The sequence below is a fragment of the Geotrypetes seraphini genome, chromosome 1 (assembly GCF_902459505.1).
Source record: "Geotrypetes seraphini chromosome 1, aGeoSer1.1, whole genome shotgun sequence".
NCBI lineage: Eukaryota > Metazoa > Chordata > Amphibia > Gymnophiona > Dermophiidae > Geotrypetes > Geotrypetes seraphini.
The window spans coordinates 450,004,782-450,025,917 of NC_047084.1; the positions used below are offsets into that span (position 1 = coordinate 450,004,782).

Genomic DNA, 21,136 nt, shown 5'->3' on the forward strand with positions numbered 1-21,136 from the left:
AATACAGTCCATTTGAAAATTGCCGTACAATGTTTGCTTGCTGTAACTTTAATATATCTTTGATATCATCTGCCCATTTTTCAACAGCAGGTCTTCCTAGGCCTGTCCTGGGGATCCCACAGACTGTCAGGTTTGCCCGAGCTAGAGCCTGTATATGCTAATTTATCTCCTGCATATTCATGGTAGAACATATATCTTGAACACCAGGACAGGTCTGGGAAGCTCTGACCCTTGTGGTCCTGCTCTGGCTTTGTCACTTTGCAAGTAAGCTATCTGTACCACCTCATTCCGGGACATTCTCATAAGATGGCTTTCTGATTCTCTCTCCTTATGTTATGGCTGTTAGTATTCCCAGGTATCTCGTTACTGTTGTTAACTTCCATCCATAGCTGATGTTAAAGTCCATGTTTGACACAGATAACATAACATCGCTATAAAGATAGCCTTGATGAAGCTGGCTTTTGCACTTTGAGATATGTATTTATGTTGCAGCAAGGGTGCCAATGTGTATAAACTAACTGACACCTGGTGAAATTTGTCAGAGAGACTTGTTGACTTCCCTTGATCATGCTAAGTTACCTCTCCCCAGCCTGATCTCCATAACATCTATCCTGAACTTTTGCATTCCCTACTCACCCCTTCCCAGCCACAACACAAACTAGAACTCAGACTTCTCTCTCAAGCTCCCCTCATTCTTTCCATCAGTGGCTTTTTTTCTCTCTCAGCTTCCTATCCTATCCTTGCTACACAATCTTAACCTCCTAGCCTTGGGCTGCCCAAGTCCGGTCCTCAAGATCTACTGGCAGGCCAGGTTTTCAGGATATCCACAATGAACATGCATGAGAGAGATTTGAATACCAAGAAGGCAGTGCAGGCAAATCTCTCTCATGCATATTCATTGTGGATATCCTGAAAACCTGTCCTGACAGTAGATCTCGAGGACCGGACTTGGGCAGCCCTGTCTAGCCTGTCCCCACCATGTTCTTTCTATCTTTTGTGTCCTCAACTAGAGAATGACACGGTGACAAAATTCATCGCCGTCCCTGTGGATAACCGCGGGAAACCATCTTCATGTCATTCTTTAAGGAGAGAGGGAAGAATCAGAGTACGAATGGCCACAACCACTGAACCTCAAGCTTTGCTTTGAAGAATGCTGGTGTAGAAGGACCGAGGTTGAAAAAAACACTGAAAAAAATGACATGGGATTATTTTCTGCGGTTATCCGCGGGGGCGGGGGCGGTGATGAATTTTGTCACCGCGTCATTCTCTATCCTCAACCTTCCTCTTTGTCTCCATCAGTTTTCATCTCTGTCCCTGAACTCCCACTTCTCACTCTGTCCCCACCATTCTCCCTCTTAGCCTTTCCTGTCTCAAACACAGTCCAAGGGTCTTTCTTCTACCATCCAGCCACAGGCTGCAGTAACTTTCCTTCTCTTGGGCCAGCAATGGCACCTCCTCTACAGCTTCACCTCCCCTCTGTGTGGGATGCTACCCCTCCCTCTCACCTATGGTTATCATATGGCTTCAGAAAAAACAAGGACATTATCATATGATACTGTGTTGTTTGGTATGGCAATGAGAGCAAAAAGTCAGATATCTACAAATAATAACAAATTATTACTTATAACGACTGGGGTTGCCATTCAACAAATTATATATAATTGGAAAAATTGGAATAGATTAAATTATAATTTTTGGTGGAACTCCTTATGTCATATTTATAAAATGGAGAGACTTATTGCAATACAACAGGGTTGTTTCAGGAAATTTCAAGATATTTGGGAGCCATTAACAAAGTATTGTAATGATTAGAAAAATCTTGTTTCCCTTAAATTTACAAGTTCAATTATGGGGTGGGAGGGAGGGTATTTTTATTGTTACATGTTATATAAGTATTGATGATATGACAGATAAGGGTGGGGAGGGGGGGGAGATAAGAGAATATTATATGTATCATTGTTGATTATTAAGTGATATATTTATGGTTATTTGTATGGATATGTTATCACACTTATTATAAGTTTAAAAATGAATAAAGATTTATAAAAAAAAGAAAAACAAAGACAGATTGAGACATTTAGGTTTTACTTCCATTGAAAGCAATGGAAGTAAGGAGAACAGATCGAGACATCTGAGTTTTACTTCCATAGAAAGCAATGGAAGTAAAACCTGGATGTCTCAATCCGTCCTCCTTTTTGTGGAGTCATATGGTAATCCTACCCTTCCCCAGCTTCTTTTCCTTTCATATTTGTATCAGCTTCTTTTTCCCCACAGAAACTGTGAGCGATAAAAAAAACACTTGACAAAAGCTATCTATGCGCGCCACAGACCTAGGAGCCAACTTTTCAAAATGATTTGGGGTGCTCAAGCTCCATCCCCAGACCCACGAGTAATGTGTACAAATTTTCTCAAAAAGTTTGCACAGAATTTCCCTAGGAGTAAATTGCCCTTTCAGGACTTAATACTACTGCTTAGACATACAAGTTATATGTTTATGCGGCATTAGCCCTGGAATATCTCAAACCCTGTTTCCTCTTTGATGTATAATGATTTATAAGTCCAGAGTTATGCATTCATCTGCCAATAATTTTTTTTTTTAATTCTTATGTGCTGGTGTCACCACTATTGCTGACCACATAAGTGCATTTGAATTTTGGCCTCTTTGTATCTACAGTATATCTATTTCCACTCTAATATATAGTCTGATGTTTATTCAAACAAGAAAAGTATAAAGCCACAATTGTTCCAGTCCAACTGCTATACCAGTCGTGGTCTGATCCTGAAAAAAGTCACGTCAGCTCACTGTGGTGCAAAATTAGACTGTATGGAACCTAGGACTCTAAGATGCCATTTCCCGCTCAAGCCGGAGGAGGCTGGCGGAGTGCCTTACTTGTAGCAATCGTTGTTGAAACGGTTATAACTGCCCAGTGCGGTGAGAGCGCCCAGTCCTATTGCATAGGAGAAGAATACCTGTGTCCCAGCGTCTATCCAGACCTAGGCAGGGAAAGGCAAAGAGAAACAGATATGTATAAGACAGATTGTGCTCTGAACAGGTCGACTAAAGCTGACTTCATCTCCTCCTACCCCTCTCCTTCTACTGACATTCTATTCACCCCTCCTCACCTACCCCTTTCTAATTATCTTAGTTCCTTTTTCCAGTTTTTATCTTTTTATCCTCTCCTTCCCTCCCTCGCCCCAAGTGAAATCACCCTGAGGTACCCCTGTCCCTTAAAGCGTCTTCCCTTTTAGTTTCCTACCTCCCAGTATTTTGAGAAGTTGGGCATTAGAGACGGGGGATGGTTTATGAATGCCAAATATCTGTGACAAGGATCCCTGGTATAGATCTGGTTCTCAGGATAGCCAGACTGAAAATTAACTTTATCCTTAAACAAAAATTAGGCAAATATCTCTCGTGAATATCTAGTATAGGTACTCCAACAGCCACTCCAATTTAGGAGATTTCTGAAGTGCAACTGTGGTGCCCCGAGCCTGAGGAAGCATCACTCTTGCATTATTTCCCTTGGCAAGGTCTCTTTGGGAGGAAAGTTGCTTCTCGTTGATTGCCCCTGAGTTTCCTTATGGCAAAAAGATATCTCATTGGAAATGACACTATGCAATACTTGTGAAAAACTATGATGGTCCCCTAAATGAACCCCAGTTTGGTGATAACACCAGTCACGGGTTTAGGGTCTGAGATTTTCACAACATTCAATTATTGGATTTAATTATTGGATTTAATTATAAGTTTAACTGTGATTATAGAAGGTATCGTTTAAACACATTATCACAGGATATTTTATATACTTCTCTCCATATTAAAGTATCTACTATGCAATACTTAACAGATTTTTTTTTTAAGCATTTATGTATACTTAACAATCTTTCCCCCCCACACACACACTTTTACTAAACCACGGTAGAGGTTTCTACCACGGTCCAGAGCACTAAATGCTCCGACATTGCCCAGATGCTCAAAGAATTCCTATGAGCGTCGGAGCATTTAGTGCTCTGGGCCGTGGTAGTAACCTCTACTGTGGCTTCGTAAAAAAGAGCCAAAGTTAAAGCAGGACAAAATACAATTACTATTATTGGTGACATTCTGAGTTCCTTTCATTCTTACCCTTGACCATTCGCAGCTGGTCACCCCAATGGCCCTAGATTATGCCAATCTTACAAATGGGATGAGCAGGTGATGATTCTCTATTGTGTGAAAGGCTGTTACCTGGGCAGCTGCCAGTTTTGACCAGTCGGGCTTGAGATAGTAAATAATGCCATCCAGAGCCCCAGGCAATGTGGCACCCCGGATGAGGAGAATAAACAGCACCACGTAGGGGAAGGTAGCCGTAAAGTAGACAATCTGGAAGACAACACAAGAGTCATTGATTAGTCAAAGGATCATTACATTAAATTCTTCTTCCCTGGCTTCGCTGAGAGGGGGTAGGGACTGGGGACTTTCCAACTTGCACCTTGAAGCCACACTGACCATGGTAAGGGTCTTTGATGAGAGCTATACTGGCAGTTGAAAAGAGGGACACTACATTTCCCATATGAAAACAGCTCGCTGGCTTCCCACATCTCACTGAATTACCTACAAACTACTGCTCTGAGGAACCAACCTCTCTTTCAAGCCACCTTACCAACCAACTAGAACACTAAGATCAGCACAACACAACTAGCCAATTACACCCCATTTACAGAGAAAAAGTCCATGCTATCTTCTCAATGCCAGGACCAGACCTATGGAACTCATTACCCCTCCACCTAAGAGTCCAATGTTCTCTTGATTAACTCAAGCAAGATCTGATGACGTTTCTTTTCACAGATTCATACAATATTCACTGAAATGCTTTCACTTCACCTAATTATATCTCTTTTCCACTTCTGGAGGCAGGTCCTTGGATAAACATACAAAAGCCTTACCTGGTTTTCCCTTTATTCACTTTCCATATAACTAATGCAGTTCTACCCCCGACCTCTCACTACCATGTATTATCTTGTACCACTTCCCTGTTTTAGAGGGTAAGCCAAGTAAATGGTTTGACCAATTAGCAGGATAGAAAAACTTAATAAACTTGAAACTTGAAGACCTTGCAACCAGCTGTGTGTTTATATCAAGGAATTGGACCAAACAGCTCATTATAGGCAGAGTAGCTAACCAGGACAACAATGTCTGGTGTAAGAGTGAGGATGCATATGCCTGTTCAGGAATAGAACACAACTACCTCAGGGACTGAATTAGTGCTAGGCATGGCCACCTCTAGGTCAGAGCCATGGAGTAGCAGAACCTGGCCATGTCTGATGTTTGCAACTTCCTAGTGGTACAGCCATATGATGAGAGCTGAAATCCTCATGTGCAGAGTTACCATTGGAATGGAATGAGAGAAAAATTTCATTAAAGCATCAACCTGGACAACGCAAAGATACTACATAAACAACCAATTGAAGAGGGGGCCAGAAGAGAGCAGCTGGCTAGGGGACTGCTAACAGATGAGGCAATTAATAACTCTCTGTCCCCCACAAGGGTGTCAAGTTGAGGGGGATCCTTATCAGGATGTGAGTACTGGGACACAAAAAAACAACAAGAGTCTAGACCCAGTCCAGTTGGAAGACTTTCTTAAGGATAAACCAATACAAGGAATTTCTTGATTTACTTTTCCAAGTTTGGGAGGATGTTTAGGTAACATTTAAAAGTATGCCACGTGTTTTTCTGTCTGCCACATGTAAAATATTTTTTGTTTCCTAGCGACAGCACTATCGGGCTAAATGATGTGGACTAGATCACTGATATAATTTTCTTTTAATTTTACTTTATGAGCATTTTTATGCCGATGATGAAATGGATATTCCTTTATCTTTGTTATTTAAATTGTAACAAATGTAGAAATAAAGAAATAACCCCCCCCCCCCCCCCGCCACCCTCCAACAACAACAAGAGGAGGGCCGGTCTATTCCTTCCCTCCCACCTTATTCCTTTTGCTAAAGTTCTGCATTGTCCACTAATGTCAGTGGCCGGCTGGAATGTCCTAGGAAACAATGTTGAGGAGTGGGAAGACAGAGAAAGAGAGATGCTGGATTCATACAAAGACTTGAAAAATCTCCCCCCCCCCTACCCACCCACATACTCTGATGGAGTATGTCACAGCTTTACATGACAGGGATAGTTAATGGGCATCTTTCAAGGTCATTTACCGGATGCTGAACTGAAAGAGGGAGGTGAAGACATCTCTAGTATGTAGGGAGATGGGTACAATGTGGGGGAAAACTTCCTATCAGGGAGCATCCTGACCTATGCAGGGATAGGACAAGTAACCACTTCCCCATCCTCTTCACCCCACTACTCCTGTGAGCCCCCAGTAGAGAGTAAAACAATCCTGCTATGGCAGTATTTCATATTTAACCTATATGCACCCCAGACTGTAGAGGCCAGTCAGAGACTGGCTTCTTGGTATGTGTGTGTGTGGTGGTGGTGGGGGATTTAGCATTTCGGAGCCCTTTGGAGTGTATCATAAGTTAGCGTGCTAATAACAAAAGAGAAAGCCTCAAGTCCCACAGATTCAAATGCCCTACTGCAGTCCTCTGAGCCTGGCATTTGTCCACTGCAGGCAGAGCCAGAAGCGGCTGTGACTGGAATATGGTAATAAGCAGAGGAGACAGCCAGGACCTCCGTTAACTTTGGGATGTGTCCAAGCCATTACAAGGCAGTATTATTCATTCATTATTCATCTCGCAAAATCCGTGGCGTTGGCATTAATCTAAACTGTACTATTTAGGAGTATGTGTGCATCAGTGTGCAGGGAGCATTAGTGTGTGCCAGGAGGGAGAGGGGAAACCGTGGCGGCCGTGCCTTTATCAGCAGAGGGCACGAGATGCTCCTTATACCTCCATGAGCAGTCACAAGTGACTGCCCCAAACGAAACCTGGAGAGAGAAGGGACGGAAGGGAAGAACAATAAAGCTATGGCAATTTCCTGATTTTAAAGGATTCTTAGGTGAAACAGGTTCAGGTGTTTGTGAGGCCAATTCTTATAAGCATAAGAGGGAAGTTATTAATGTGGGCTACTGTTATACTGGATAATTTTATCAGAATGTGCTATTTTATCAGCATGTCTAGCATATTTTATCAGGTCCCATATTATGCAATGAGCCTTAGTTATTAAGTCTTTTTTTTTTTTTTTACAGATTTAATAATTTTAATATCAGATGATATCAAGAAAAAAAGGATTCTTACACAAAATTTTACAATAATTATACATATAACACAAAATTCCTTTTCAAGTCCACAAATCTGGGGAGACATGCAACATATCAACTAACAAAAAATACAAAGAAAACTAAGAATTGGTTCTTGATTCATATGAATCTTGACCATTCCCTATTATTGGAACTCTTACATCCTCCAACTTTCTCAGTAGTGAAACATTAAGACAACAAACCTCATTTCTGTTCTCGAGCTATTAAAAATTGTTGTAATTGAATGGGATCCCAAAATACATATTCAATGTCCTGTAATTTAACAAGACATTTACATGGAAATTTTAGATAAAATGATGCCTCAAGAGCTAAAACTCTTGCTCTTAATTTCAAAAATTCTTTCCTTCTTAGTTGCGTAGCTTTTGAAACATCAGGAAAAATTCTAACCAAATCTCCACAAAATTTTGTCAACCTATTTTTAAAGTAAAGTTTCATTATTAGCATTTTATCTATCTTACTCATGCATGTTATTACCAGAGTGGACCGACTCTGGATCACATCTTAACTATCTAATTATTAAGTCTTAATGATAGCTCGTGTCTAGGGTTGCCAAATTTCCGCTTTAAAAAAAGAGGACGCCTGACATTGCCCCGTTCCGACCCAGCCCTGTGCCTTCCTGCCTCTAGCTCCACCTCATTTGGTCCCCAGCCCCGCCCCCAGCCAAACCTCCTGCTCCTGCCCTGAGGTCTGGAAGCTGTCGGCACGATGATGTCACACACATGCGCGCGTGCATACGATGCCACTGCGTCGACATCCACACATGCACGGAGAGCCTCCAGTTACGGCCCCGAGCTCTATTCATGTTGATAACTTCCTCCCCTAAGAGAGTCTGACATATGGGTACTGAAAACCTATGATGTGCTAAATGGGAACATATGAAAAAAAAAATTCAGGTCCTTCAGAGATCCTTGAGCCCCGAGACCATCCTGGTGGCCATCCGTTGAACCGACTCTATTCTCAGCACATCGCCACATTACCGTAAAGATGTGCTGAGAATAGAATCGGTTCAACGGATGGCCACCAGGATGGTCTCGGGGGCTCAAGGATCTCTCATACGAAGAGAGGCTGAAAAATTTGCGGCTCTACTCTCTCGAAGAACGTAGGGAGAGAGGAGACATGACTGAGACGTTTAAGTATATCACCGGCCGTATCGAGATGGAAGAGGAGATTCTCTTTCTCAAGGGACTCTCGGCCACAAGAGGGCATCCACTCAAACTCAGGGGCAGGAAATTTCATGGCGACACCAGGAAGTATTTCTTCACCGAGAGAGTGGTTGATCCTTGGAATGAGCTCCCGGTGCAGGTAATCGAGGCCAACAACGTGCCAGATTTTAAGAGCAAATGGGATGCCCATGTGGGATCCCTCAGAGGGTTAAGTTAAGGAGATCAGTCATTAGTAGTGGGATCTCTAGGAAAGTAGACTTGGGGGTGGGTAAGTAGTGTGGGCAGACCTGATGGGCTATGGCCCTTATCTGCCGTCATTTTCTATGTTTCTAGAGAGCCACAGGCAGGTCAGGTTTTCAGAATATCCACAATAAATATGCATGAGATAGCTTTGCATCTCAAGGAGGCAGTGCATGCAAATCCATCTCATACATATTCATTGTGGATATCCTGAAAACCTGACCGGCCTGTGGCTCTCAAAGACCAGAATTGCTTAACCCTGCTCTAGGTCATGCCCTTTTTATTGGCAAAAGCTTCTCATCACACACCCGCACAACAGGCTAACAGCGAGGTTTGGTCCATGAGAAAGGTTGATGTGATTGGCCCTCTGTGAGGTACAAAGGTCACAGCATGTCTCTCAGAAGATAATCTCCCTTCCTTATACTTCTTTGTAATTTCTCTTTATTTTTATTAGAAATTTGGTGTGATAAACCAGGCCCATCTCAAACTCAATACAACAAAAACATTTGTCTCCACAAAGAAAACAGTATTTTGAAATATCAATTCCCCCCAACAGAATTCCCACAGTCCTGTAAAGGCCACTGTTTTCCTTCAGTAGAATCCAAGCATTCAAATACCCCCTCCTTCCCACCCTCACCCCAATCCTTCCCCTGCCAAAAGAAGATCTTCCTTACACTTCTTTTTTGTACTCACAGTGGTGCAACAAACTCCTCTTATCCTTAGTCTCGTATTGCTTTCTTTGCTCATCCCATATCAATTTTATTATTGGGAACATGCAACCTTATACAAATTGTAGCACACTTCCTCCCCCCCCCAACCCCTTTGCTCGGGGTTAAGGATACTGATTCTTCCCCTGTCTTCACCCTTTTGGGGAAGCATCTCAGTGGAAAGAAGGGTAATGAAGGAAAAATAGGGAGTTTCTTTTCTGTCCTTCCAGTGGAATTTTCCAGTTTATCCTTTAAAAAAAAATAAAAAAAAATCCCTCCAAGTCTGTAATGAATGTGACTGGAAAGGTAATTAATTTGGCGTCAGCTGGGCTTCTATTTTTTTTTCGTCTACAGCTATTACTGGCAAATAGTGTGTGTGGGTGGGTGGGTAGGTGTCTAATAAATGAAACGCATCATTGTGTGTATAGCTTGTGATTTTCCGTCTAGAACAGTGGTCTCAAACTCAAACCCTTTGCAGGGCCACATTTTGGATTTGTAGGCACTTGGAGGGCCTCAGAAAAATTAGTTAATGTCTTATTAAAGAAATGACAATTTAGCATGAGGTAAAACTCTTTATAGTTTATAAATCTTTCTTTTTTGGCTAAGTCTTAATAATAATAAAAAGAGACATATGATCAAGAAACTGTTTTATTTTACTTTTGTGATTATGATAAACATACCGAGGGCCTCAAAATAGTACCTGGCGGGCCGCGGGTTTGAGACCACTGGTCTAGAACACACAGAGCTACACACATCTCCTTATCCCCTGCCTTTTCTTTTTCAGTCTCACTCTCACCATTTTTTAATTCCTTTTTGGCAGGACAAAAAAAAAATGTGTGAGGGAATAGGGAGGCAATACCTTGAGATCTACAAACTTTCTGTGGGGAATGAGCGAGACAATATGTTGGGGCCTCAACTTTCATATGTGTTAGGGAGGAGGGAGTGAGCCAATATAATGGAGGTTTTCAAGCTTCCATAGTAGGTGGAGAGCAGCCTTGACCATGCTCCAACTTGTCAAAGCCTTAGGTCAAGAATGGGTTCTTTCACTTACACCGCTAGTCTCTGTCGATGTTAATACTGCCAAGTAACCTGCTTACTAGAGGGAGATACTAATCCAGGCCCAGATGCACTAAAGCCAACGATCGTCGCTAAACCTATTTTAACAGTTTTAGTGACGATCGCGTTTGCAGACCTGATGCAGAAAACGCCTCACCGCTTGGTTTTCTGCATGATCGCTCATTCTCTAATCCGACCATGCAAATAAGCTAATTAATATTAAAATGCCATGTAAACTAGTAGAACGACTGATACTCTAATATGGCTTTCCTATGTACTAAAAAAAGTGATTGTTTTTAGCGATCCAAAAAAAGTGACTGGTCAAGACCAGTCGTTTACCTGTCTAAACTTTTTTTTTAACAGGCACAGATGCTGTGCATGTTACACATGCATAATATCTGCCCCATTAGAAAAAAAAATCACACCCTCCCTGCCGATGACGGCCCACCCCGACGAACCGGCACAGCAAATGCCCCCCCCCAGCAAAAATAGCAGGAGGAATGCCCATTTCCTCCTGCCATGCTGAACCCCCCACCCCCCGGTGAAAGAAAATTGGCAGGAGGGATACTCATTCCCTCCTGCCAAGGCAACTCCCCCCATGGCAGCAAAATAGCAGGAGGGATGCCTACTCCCTCCTGCCACTGAAGGCCCACTCCCGCAGCAGGCGCTCCCCCCAAACATCCCCTAACCTTCTCCTTCTATCCTTCCCCCCAAAAAAAAGACAGGATGGATACCCACTCCCTCCTGCCACCGGAGGTCCCCCATAACCCCACCCCACACCCCTGTACCCCCCTTACTTTTTTAGAGAAGCTGAAGTAGGACAAAAGCTCAGTCCATCTTGCTTATAGCCCTCTCGTAAGTCTGCCGATCCAAAATGGTGGGCGTTTCCCTCCCCGGTGAATCATGTGATGCATGGGTAGGGGCCTAAGGCCCTGACTGGCTCAAACCCTTAAGGCCCCTTGGGAGGGGCCTTAGGTGACTGAGTCAATCAGGGATTTAGGCTCCTCCCTCTGTATTCCCGGATACAAGGGGGAGGAGTCTAAGGAATTAATTGGCTCAGTCAATTGGAGATAGACGTTCATCTTTTGGCCCCTCCTAAATTTCACCCAAAGCATGCCCAAACCGTGCCCCCTTACCATATGGGCATATTGCAGTCCATATCCTGAAAATCAGCATTTTAACATGTATGCAATATAGACTTCTAATTTCTGGCTTTCAGATGTCCAAAATACAAATAGAGCTTTTAAAATAACCATAGTAGTGTGTCAGATTTTCAGAATGCATTTGACAAAGTACCTCATGAAGTTAAAAAGTCATGGGATAGGAGGGAGTGTATAATTGTGGATTGGGAACTGGTTAAATAAAGAAGGTGAATAGTGGAGTGCCCAAAGGCTCTGTTCTGGGACTACTGCTTTTTCCTTTTAGTTATTAATCAATATTTTATCAATACTACAAAGAAGACAACCTTTTGCCAGGAAATACACATTGCACAATTATACAGAAAATACAAAATTTCAAAAATAATAATACAATACACTAGAACCAACAACGCTATCAAGTCCCAAAATAAAATAAGGTGGAGATTCCATAAAAGTGAGAGAAGATAACGACAAAGAATCTTAATTACAACAAATAATCTTAATTAGAGTAAATTCTAAGGAAAACAATAAGCACAGGCAGATATAAAGTACTTTGAGGTCTTCTATATGCTGGTCAACATCTCATCCTAATGCAGCAATATTCTTTGGGATCCCAGAAAACTTAACTATTACCTTTAATTTTATTATACACTTAGGAAAACGCAAAAAGAAAGTACCCCCATAGGATATTACATCTTGCTTCAATTGAAGAAATGCTCTATGTCTAGCTTGTGTTTGCTCACAATCATCTGGAAAGATCCAAATATATCTCAAAAAAGTTACATTTTGCTGACAAAAGGAAAGTCTCTCCATAGAATCTTTATGAGACTGAAAACCAAATGTCACTAACTGAGTCATTTGCTCCTGAATATCATTTGTTGATGTGTCAGAGAAAGCTGTTAAATTCAGACTATCTGGTGTCAATTTTCTTAATTCACCATTTGGTCTTTCTTCAATTCTTATCCAACAAGGACAAAGTGGAATTGCTCCCTCTGAGTAATCCACATACTCCTGAAATAGTTCCTCAGGGGAAAAGGAGGGAGATTTAGGAAAATTCAAAATTCTCCTGTTTAAAGATCTCAATCTGTTTTCCAATGCTTCCCAAGCTTATGGTACAGGGATTAAAAAAAAAAAGTATTTATACATCCCAGTTTTAACTTTAAAGAAGTTACCCACATGGTCAGATCTCTCGATTTCTCTTGTTCTTCAAACACCTTCCCTTTAACTGAATTCATTTAATCTACCATCCAAGCATAATCTCCCTCCAGAGCTACAACTCTGTGACCAACAGTCTTCTCCAGTATAATTATTAATGCCGTCCAGACAGAATCTGGTGTTTTTGTAGCCAGTTCCAACAAACTCTCTTCCCATGAGGCACTTTGAACTAAAATAGATCAAGTTTGCTTCTTTCCCACTATAAACTGCCACCAGACTCATACTGCATTTGATCTGAAAAAAGTCTACTTCCTGGTCTGGGTTTAGGTAGGGTCAGTCTCAGAGCCATCACCACAGGATCTAGGGCAGACTGCACACTCCCTCATCGGCAACTGCTCCTGCAGGCTCAGCTTGGGCAAAGTTGTTTATTCCGGGCAGAGGAGGAAGCTCTCAGATATTGGGGCTTAAAGATGCCACAAGTCTGGACAGCGCTCTCTCACCAGACTGGACAGCAAGGCTTGCTCCCAACTTGGAGGATGGCTTTGAAACTGCTACCATTTGTGAAATGGTGATCTGGACAACCAAAGTGGATCCTTGAGGGACAAACTTGATTTTTCCTTTTTAATTAACCGCTGCACCTATAGCAGAGGTAAATAATCTGAGGGGAAAAAAAAATCAAACAGGGCAGGAGCTAAGTTGCATCCTATTCTGCATCTCCTCATTATGGGACTACAGTACTACTTGATGAAGTTACAGAGAAATACTTTTAAAACCATGGGAGGAAATATATTTTCACTCAGAGAATAGTTAAGCTATGGAACGCATTGCCATAGGTTGTGGTAAGAGCAGATAGCGTAGCTGGTTTTAAGAAAGGTTTGGACAATTTCCTGAAGGAAAAGTCCATATTCTGTTATTGAGAAAGACATGGGGGAAGCCACTGCTTGCCCTGGATTGGTAGCATGGAATGTTGCTACTCCCTGGGTTTTGGGTGGGTTTTAGGGACCTGGATTGGCCACCATGAGAACGGGCTACTGAGTTTGATGAATCATTGGTCTGACCCAGTCAGGCTATTCCAGTGTTCAAATAGTTCTAAAATGATCTGAAATGGGAACAAGTGAGGTGATCAGATTTGAAAATGATACCAAAATATTCAAAGCTGTTAAATCATAATAGGATTGTGAGAAATTGCAAGAGTAACTGGTGATACCGGGCATTCAAATGACAGCTGAAATTTAGTGTGGACAAGTACAGAGTGATGCATGTTGGGAAGAGAAACTCAAACAACAGCTACACAATGCAAGATTCCACATTTTAGGAGTCACCACCCAGGAAAAGGATCTAGACCAGCGGTCTCAAACTCGCGGCCCATGGGTGCTATTTTGCGGCCCGCGTTCTAGTACCTAATCCCACACTGGGCAGAAGAGAGGTGTCGGCGTCAGCTGACTTGCTACTGTCTGCTACCGTTGCATATGCTGGGACTCCTGCCTAGGCAGGAGTCCCGGCATATGTGACAGCTGCAGGAAGTTGCAAGTCAGCTGACGCCAACGCTGGAGCCTCTCTTCTTGCCCAGTGTGTGAGATCGTGTACAAGATCAGGTACTGCTGGACAACGGGAGGAGGGGAGGAAGGAAGGGAGAAGGGGTACTGCTGGAGAAGGGGGAGGTAAAAGGAAGGGAGAAGAGGTGCTACTGGACCTGGCAGAAAGGGAGGGAAAGGGTAGGTGCTACACACTGGAGGGGAGGGTGAGATGGTACATGGGGAGAGAGCATGTTGGGTTGGGGGGTGCGAAGGAGGGGTGCCACTGAGGGAAGAGGCAAGGCTAGAGAGAGAAAGCATGCAGGAGGCAGAAAGTGTTGGACTCATGGAGAGGGCAAGATGGATGGGGAGGACAGAAAGGAGGGAAGGAGAAATGTTACACTGGGGAAGGGTAGAGGGTAGAGAGTAAAAAGTTGGACTCATGGAGAGAGAGAGAGAGAGAGAGAGAGAGATGTTGTTTGGTTGAGGGAAGGAGGATCAGAGGAGAAGCATGCAGGAGGAAGAGATAAAAAAAATGTTGGACTGGTGGAAAGGAGGGAGAATTGTTGGACTGGGAGGGGGGCCAGGAGGAGGAAGGAAGATGGATTGCAGGGGACAGAAAGGAGGAATGGAAAGAGAAATGTTCCCCGGGGGAGGGGGGTGGAGATGAGAGAGATAGACCATGGAAATAGGGAGGGAAGGAGAGAGAGATAGGAAGGGAAGGTAAGAAATGGAAACGTAGATTTTGAGAAGAAAGCATAAAAATTGAATGTTAAGTTAATGCCAAAGATGGATGCAAGGCAGAAAGTGAAGACAGAGAGAAAAACAGTCAATGGACAAGAAGACCCTAGAAACATAGTTAAAAGCACAGAAAAATAAAGTCACCAGACAACGAAGTTAGGGAAAATAATTTTATTTTCAATATAGTGATTGAAATGTTTCAGTTATGAGAAAGGAAAGATGATAAACTTTAACTGTGAGGGCCGCAGAAAAAATAGGGTACTTGGAGGGTTGCAGAAAAATAGTTGATTTCTTATTAAAGAAATGACAATTTTGCATGAGGTAAAACTCTTTATAGTCTAAAAATCTTTCCTTTATCTGTTAAAGGAAAGATTTATAAACTATAAAGAATTTCACCTCATGCAAAATTGTCATTTCTTTAATAAGACATTAACTATTTTTCTGTGGCCCTCCAAGTACAGTGGAACCTCGGTTTGCGAATAACCCGGTTTGCGAGTGTTTTGCAAGACGAGCAAAACACTCAGCAAACTTTTGACTCGCAAACCGAGCACTGCCCCGATAAACGAGCACTTACAGCCCAGGAAGCGCCACTTCGGGGGATTCCTCTTCCGTCTTCTGGCCAGCCTTCCACGTCAGGTGCCTTCCACAGGTTGGAGGGCCTCTGTCTGGGCCTGCGCAGCCGGGTGCCGTCCCGCCTGTGCATTGCGTGTGATGTGCATAGCATCAATCATCGGCATTGTGCGTGTCGTGCACGGCGTGCGGGTGGGGGCGGCACTCGGCTGCGTGGGCTCAGGTGGGGGCTCTCCAGCATGCGGGGGGCATCCGATGTGGAGGGCTGGCTAGCGGATGGAGGAGGCAACCCTCTGAAGCGGCACTGTGGGGTTCTTCTTTGGATGACGGATAGAGGAGGCGGACGGAGGAGACGGCGCTGCAGCTCCCGGCACCCGACAGATACAGACCCCGGGTTCCGGAACGAATTGTTGCTGTTGCCACTATTTTCTATGGGGAACTTTGCTTTGATAAACTAGCGTTTTGGATTACGAGCATGCTCCTGGAACGGATTATGCTCGTAATCCAAGGTACCACTGTACCTACAAATTCAAAATGTGGCCCTGCAGAGGGTTTGAGTTTGAGACCACTGATCTAGACACTACCGAGGATAATATATTGAAATCCTCTGCTCAACAAATAAAATGCTAGGAATTACAAAATTATGCAATAATAACATAGTAAATGATAGCAGATAAAGACCTGAATGGTCCATCCAGTCTGCCCAATAGTTACACGTATTATAAATCCATGATTAAATTATATTGTCTTTTTTCTTTGATATTTCTGGGCCATAGACCGTAGAAGTCTGCCTGGTACCTTCCATAGGTTCCATCAAAGCTTACTCCAGGAATGCATGATGTTCTCAGCTGTAGCAATGCAAAGTTATATTTATCTCGGGAGTTGCTAACCTTTGGTACTAAGCGACCACAGGTTAGTGACTCCTGTAGTAAATATCACTGTAATAAAATGTGTTATTTTACTGCAGCTTAATGACTATCTTTCTTACATAGGAAGAGTAATCTAAAAAATGTACAATGGCACTGTTCCCATAGTTTGATTTTTTTTTTTCTTCTGACAACTCTATTAAGAGAGGATCTTGTGATTTCCTTCCATGCTACATCTCTGATGACTGTACAATTTCCTTGACTTTGGATTTCCACTTCTCTGATGGCCCTGAGGAACACCGGAGGCCTTCTCTCTTAATATGGAAATATTTTGCAAGCTATCAGAAAACGCAATTGAGATTTAATAATACTCTTCCTTCTAATGAGCATGCATGCTTTATTTTGCTAGGAGACCTTTACAGCTGTCTTGCTAAGGAAAACTGCAGCATTTAGCTTGTTTTCCAAAGGGAAACACAATGGCTTAGGGGGGGGTCATCATTGTTAGGTCAAGGGACATCAATTTGGATTTGAGGTGGTTACTTAAAACTGGAAAATTAGCCTTTCAAGTACCGTAGTTCTCTTGTGTGCAGCTCACAAATAGGCAGACTTTCAATCCCCATTAGTTCTAAAGTATTTGAATTTCTAGTTAAGGTTCAACATAGCATGCACTTCACAACAATCCACAAAGATTATTTGAAAGTCCTCAGTGTCACTCATAACCACTTCATACTAACTTCAATAGTAACAGAGGTCTCTCAGGATAGCTAGTTCAGCTTCCATATTATATGGTGTCTACAGTGTAATATTGAAAATGAAGGAGACACATTAACAAGCAGGGAACGAGAATAAGAGTTTAAGTAGCTTGATTTTGACTTCTTACCAGGCTTTTAGAAGATCATTGAAAACTTACTTGTTTGATAAATTTGTATAACGACATTTGTCAATTTGAAAAAATGTGCTTTCATCAAATTATGTATTTTGATGTACTATCGCTGTGTTCTCACAGTTTTTTTCTTGTTGTGAACCGCACTGAACTGCAAGGTATTGCGGTATAAAAATAAAGTTGTTATTATTATTAATATGTAATCAAAAAACAAAGGAAGGGTCTTGTCAGATTGAGGGAGTTGAGAAATTCCCCCAGCACCACCGCTGAAGGGACTCTCAATAGATTCTAGACATGGATTTTTTTTTTTTCCTTTATTTTTATTACATTTATCAATTAACAATCACCAATAATAACACCATGATAATTGGAAAAAAATACTATTCAGGAAATAGATATCAATTTGCAACCTCAAATGATAAAGATTCAATATCACAAACATAATAAAGGGCTCCTTTTATGAAGCCACGTTAGTAGTTTAACGAGTGTAATAGCGCATGCTAATTTGCTGGCCGTGCTACCACCTCCTCTAGAGCAGGCGGTAGTTTTTCAGCTAGCGCGGGGGTTAGCGCGCACTAAAAATGTACTTGCGATAAAGCCGCTAATGCGGCTTCATAAAAGGAGCCCAAAATAAAGAAATATCAAAAAATAACAGATCACATTTCTACTTGCTAACACACTTCAGCCAACCTCAGTAGACTGTGGGACGGATACATAGTAACATAGTAGATGACGGCAGATAAAGACCCAAATGATCCATCCAGTCTGCCCAACCTGATTCAATTTAAATTAAAAAAATTTTTTTTCTTAGCTATTTCTAGGCAAGAATCCAAAGCTCTACCCGGTACTGTGCTTGGGTTCCAACTGCCGAAATCTCCATTAAAACCTACTCCATCCCATCTACACCCTCCCAGCCACTGAAGCCCTCCCCAGCCCATCCCCAACCAAACAGCCATACACAGACACAGACCGTACAAGTCTTCCCAGTACTGGCCTTAGTTCAATATTTATATTCTTGTTTCTTCTCTTGACATACGAGAACCTAGCAGTCTTGAGTTTCTTGTGTCAAGACAAGAGGCAAGGATATTAAAGCCAAGAATTCCTGTCATCGTTTCTGGGTAATCCTTGATAAATCAGGAAATATTTTTATCTTTGAACCAAACAACTGTTCATCCGTTACAGAGAAATAAGATTTAAGAACCAAAGTTTGATCCACTTCTAATGCAGATTTTTTGGGTCACCAGCTGCAAAGATGATTCCAGAAACTCAGTGATATTAAGATCCGATTGTTCATGCTCCCTTGTTAGAGAAACATCCATCTGCGATGATAATCTCAAATATTGAACCCTTACCACATGGGGTAAGGATTCAGATGGTATCTTCAGTATGTCTCTCATATATTTACACAGCATGTCAATAAGAGCTAAAAGGAGGGATTTCAGAATATTTAGAAAACGGAGGGTGTTTCTCCGTGTCTGATTTTTCCAAATACTCCACCTTTCTCTGCATGAACATCTTTTCCTTAAGCAGGTTAACATTAATTTGCTGAAGTTCACCAACTTTAGTCTCTACAGAACCTATCTTAGATACATGTTGATCCAGTTCTTAAGAATGGACATCTATCAGTTCTTTAGAACTTGAAAAATCTCCCACCACCTGTACCACAAAAATTAGAGTGTTAATGAGAAGCTGCAAAGCATCCAACAAATAGTTTATAGTGATTTTTTCAGGCTTCTGTAACTGCTGCACAGTTAGTCCATATACCCTCTGTATACCTAAACCAGTGGCTCTACTCATATTGAGCTGCATTGTTGATTCAGAGCTCAATGAAGTAGATGGTATCTGGACTTTGGAAACTGCCAGGGGTGATCCTTCCATCGGGAGCACAGAAGAGAAGGCATTTCTTCCTGCTCCCTTCTCCCCCACTGGCGTCAGGCTTCCAGGCTGCTGTGAGTGAAGCCCCTATAGGAAAACTAAGACACACCCCGCTTCCACTGTCTCTGGAAGAACTCAACTCCAGAGCAATTGAAAAAGAGGCAGCAGTAGAACCAGCAAGTGCCTGAAGAGCCTCCAATGTGGTTTGTCTCAACAGTGGGTCAGGCACAGGGGTCAGAGGAACCTGCCGAACCATTCCCTTCTTCTTCTTCACCATAACAATATAGGGTATTCAAGATTCTTGACAACAACACATGGATATAGAGCTCCCATGGGGGTGTCTGCTCATACGGCCATCTTGCATTCTCACATGGATTTCAGTGCACAAGTTGCTACCCTACAAGGAATTCCATAATCCTGCCACGCTGGCATCCAGACCAGCTATCAAGCTTCTACCTAGCACAAGATATGGGCTGAACACCATTCAATTCTGGGATGCCTTCTCTCTTCCCATCTCTCTGGAACCAATGACCCACAAGAATGTCGTGGGTTATGTCAACATTTTTGCAAATCATCTTCAGAGGAATTGTGGGGAAAAAAGGACCCAAGAATCATATTTAATGGTTCTAAAATCATGCTTAGGTCTTTGGGTCAAGCTAGAGATGAGCTCAAAGTACTGCAGATATCTCAAATAGAAAAAGCTTTCAGATATACTAAACAAAGGTATTATCAGTTTGGAAACAAGCCAGGTTCCTTGCTTGCTACAGCAATAAAGAATATGATACTACAATCCTTAATCTGTAAACTCAGAGATAGCCCTAGTACATATTTTAAAGAGTTTACGTCTGGCTATTGATTCAGCCTTCCTTAGTCATTTCAAGTTCTCATGTGGGCAATTTTCAAACTGTTCGCATTGGGACAAAGAGTTTACATACACTGTAGACCCAATATAACGCAGCTCAGTATTACACAGAATCACCCTTGCTTTGTTTTTTGTTATTACTTATTACACTGTAGATACCATAATTACTTAGAATATGACCCAAAATCTGCATTATATGGTGTCTACAATACATGTATACTTTTTACCTACCAGATTTGCACCAGTTCTCAAAGTGAGAGGAAGGAATAAGAGGGCATATGGATTATGAAGGTAAAAAGGAATACAATCTGAGTTATCTAAGGAAATATTTCTTTATGGGAAGGGTACTGGAATGGCCTCCCAGCAAATGTAGTGGAGATAAGGGCAAATTCAATATGACTTTAGAAGCAGGCTATCATCCTGCCTCGTTAGGTCATGAAGTTGAAGGGAGTAGATCTAATTTCTGTTTCATGCATACCATGGATCTGTTTCATGCATCTGTTTCATGCATACCATGGATAGCCAAGCTGCTTGAGACTCTAAGTGACTTATCTGCTTTTGATTGTTAGCATCTATCTCAGTTTGGGTTTAGGACCTTACATAGAACAGAATCATTGCTTCTCTTTTGATATCTGAAGTTAAGGTCATCAAGAGGTCCTCCTACAATCTGATATCCCAGTTGATCATCATTTGTTATTATTGAGACTGCATGAGTTAGGTATTACTGATAACACATTTCCGGCACCTTTCACGTGAATTGCACCTACAGAGGTGCTTTATGCCATCTAATGCCACTTCTGGCATTAGCCATGCCTTCAGTGGCATTAGACGTTGTAAAATACCTCTGTAGGCACAATGCAGGTGCCTTGAATTTTTTTGTTTTTAAACCTCTTTTAAATGGGGTTTTTCACTTAATTTAGGCACTGGTAGGATGCCTACCAGAGCCTAAGTTGATATGGGCCTATCTGTATATCTGAGCTCATTGGAACCTTCATTTACTGGACCAGGGATAGAGAATTTTTCACATGCAGACAGCTGCAGGAAGTTGCAAGTCAGCTGACGCCAACGCTGGAGCCTCTCTTCTTGCCCAGTGTGTGAGATCGTGTACAAGATCA

General features: G+C 42.2%; 2 protein-coding genes across 3 annotated transcripts in view; one reads left to right on the forward strand and one right to left on the reverse strand.

Annotated features, from left to right (window-relative positions):
• The window catches only part of PNCK (pregnancy up-regulated nonubiquitous CaM kinase), a 267,950-nt gene that overhangs the window by 53,260 nt on the left and 193,554 nt on the right, over positions 1-21,136 (forward strand). The gene's annotated exons all lie outside the window — the stretch shown is intronic.
• Positions 1-21,136, reverse strand: part of SLC6A8 (solute carrier family 6 member 8) — a 141,314-nt gene that overhangs the window by 46,079 nt on the left and 74,099 nt on the right. For both annotated transcript variants that reach the window (XM_033920998.1, XM_033921006.1), the window contains exons 5-6: positions 4,223-4,357; positions 2,891-2,994 (exon numbers count right to left, since the gene is read on the reverse strand). In XM_033920998.1, coding sequence (XP_033776889.1) covers positions 2,891-2,994; positions 4,223-4,357 — 239 coding nt within the window. The remainder of the gene's footprint in view (positions 1-2,890; positions 2,995-4,222; positions 4,358-21,136) is intronic.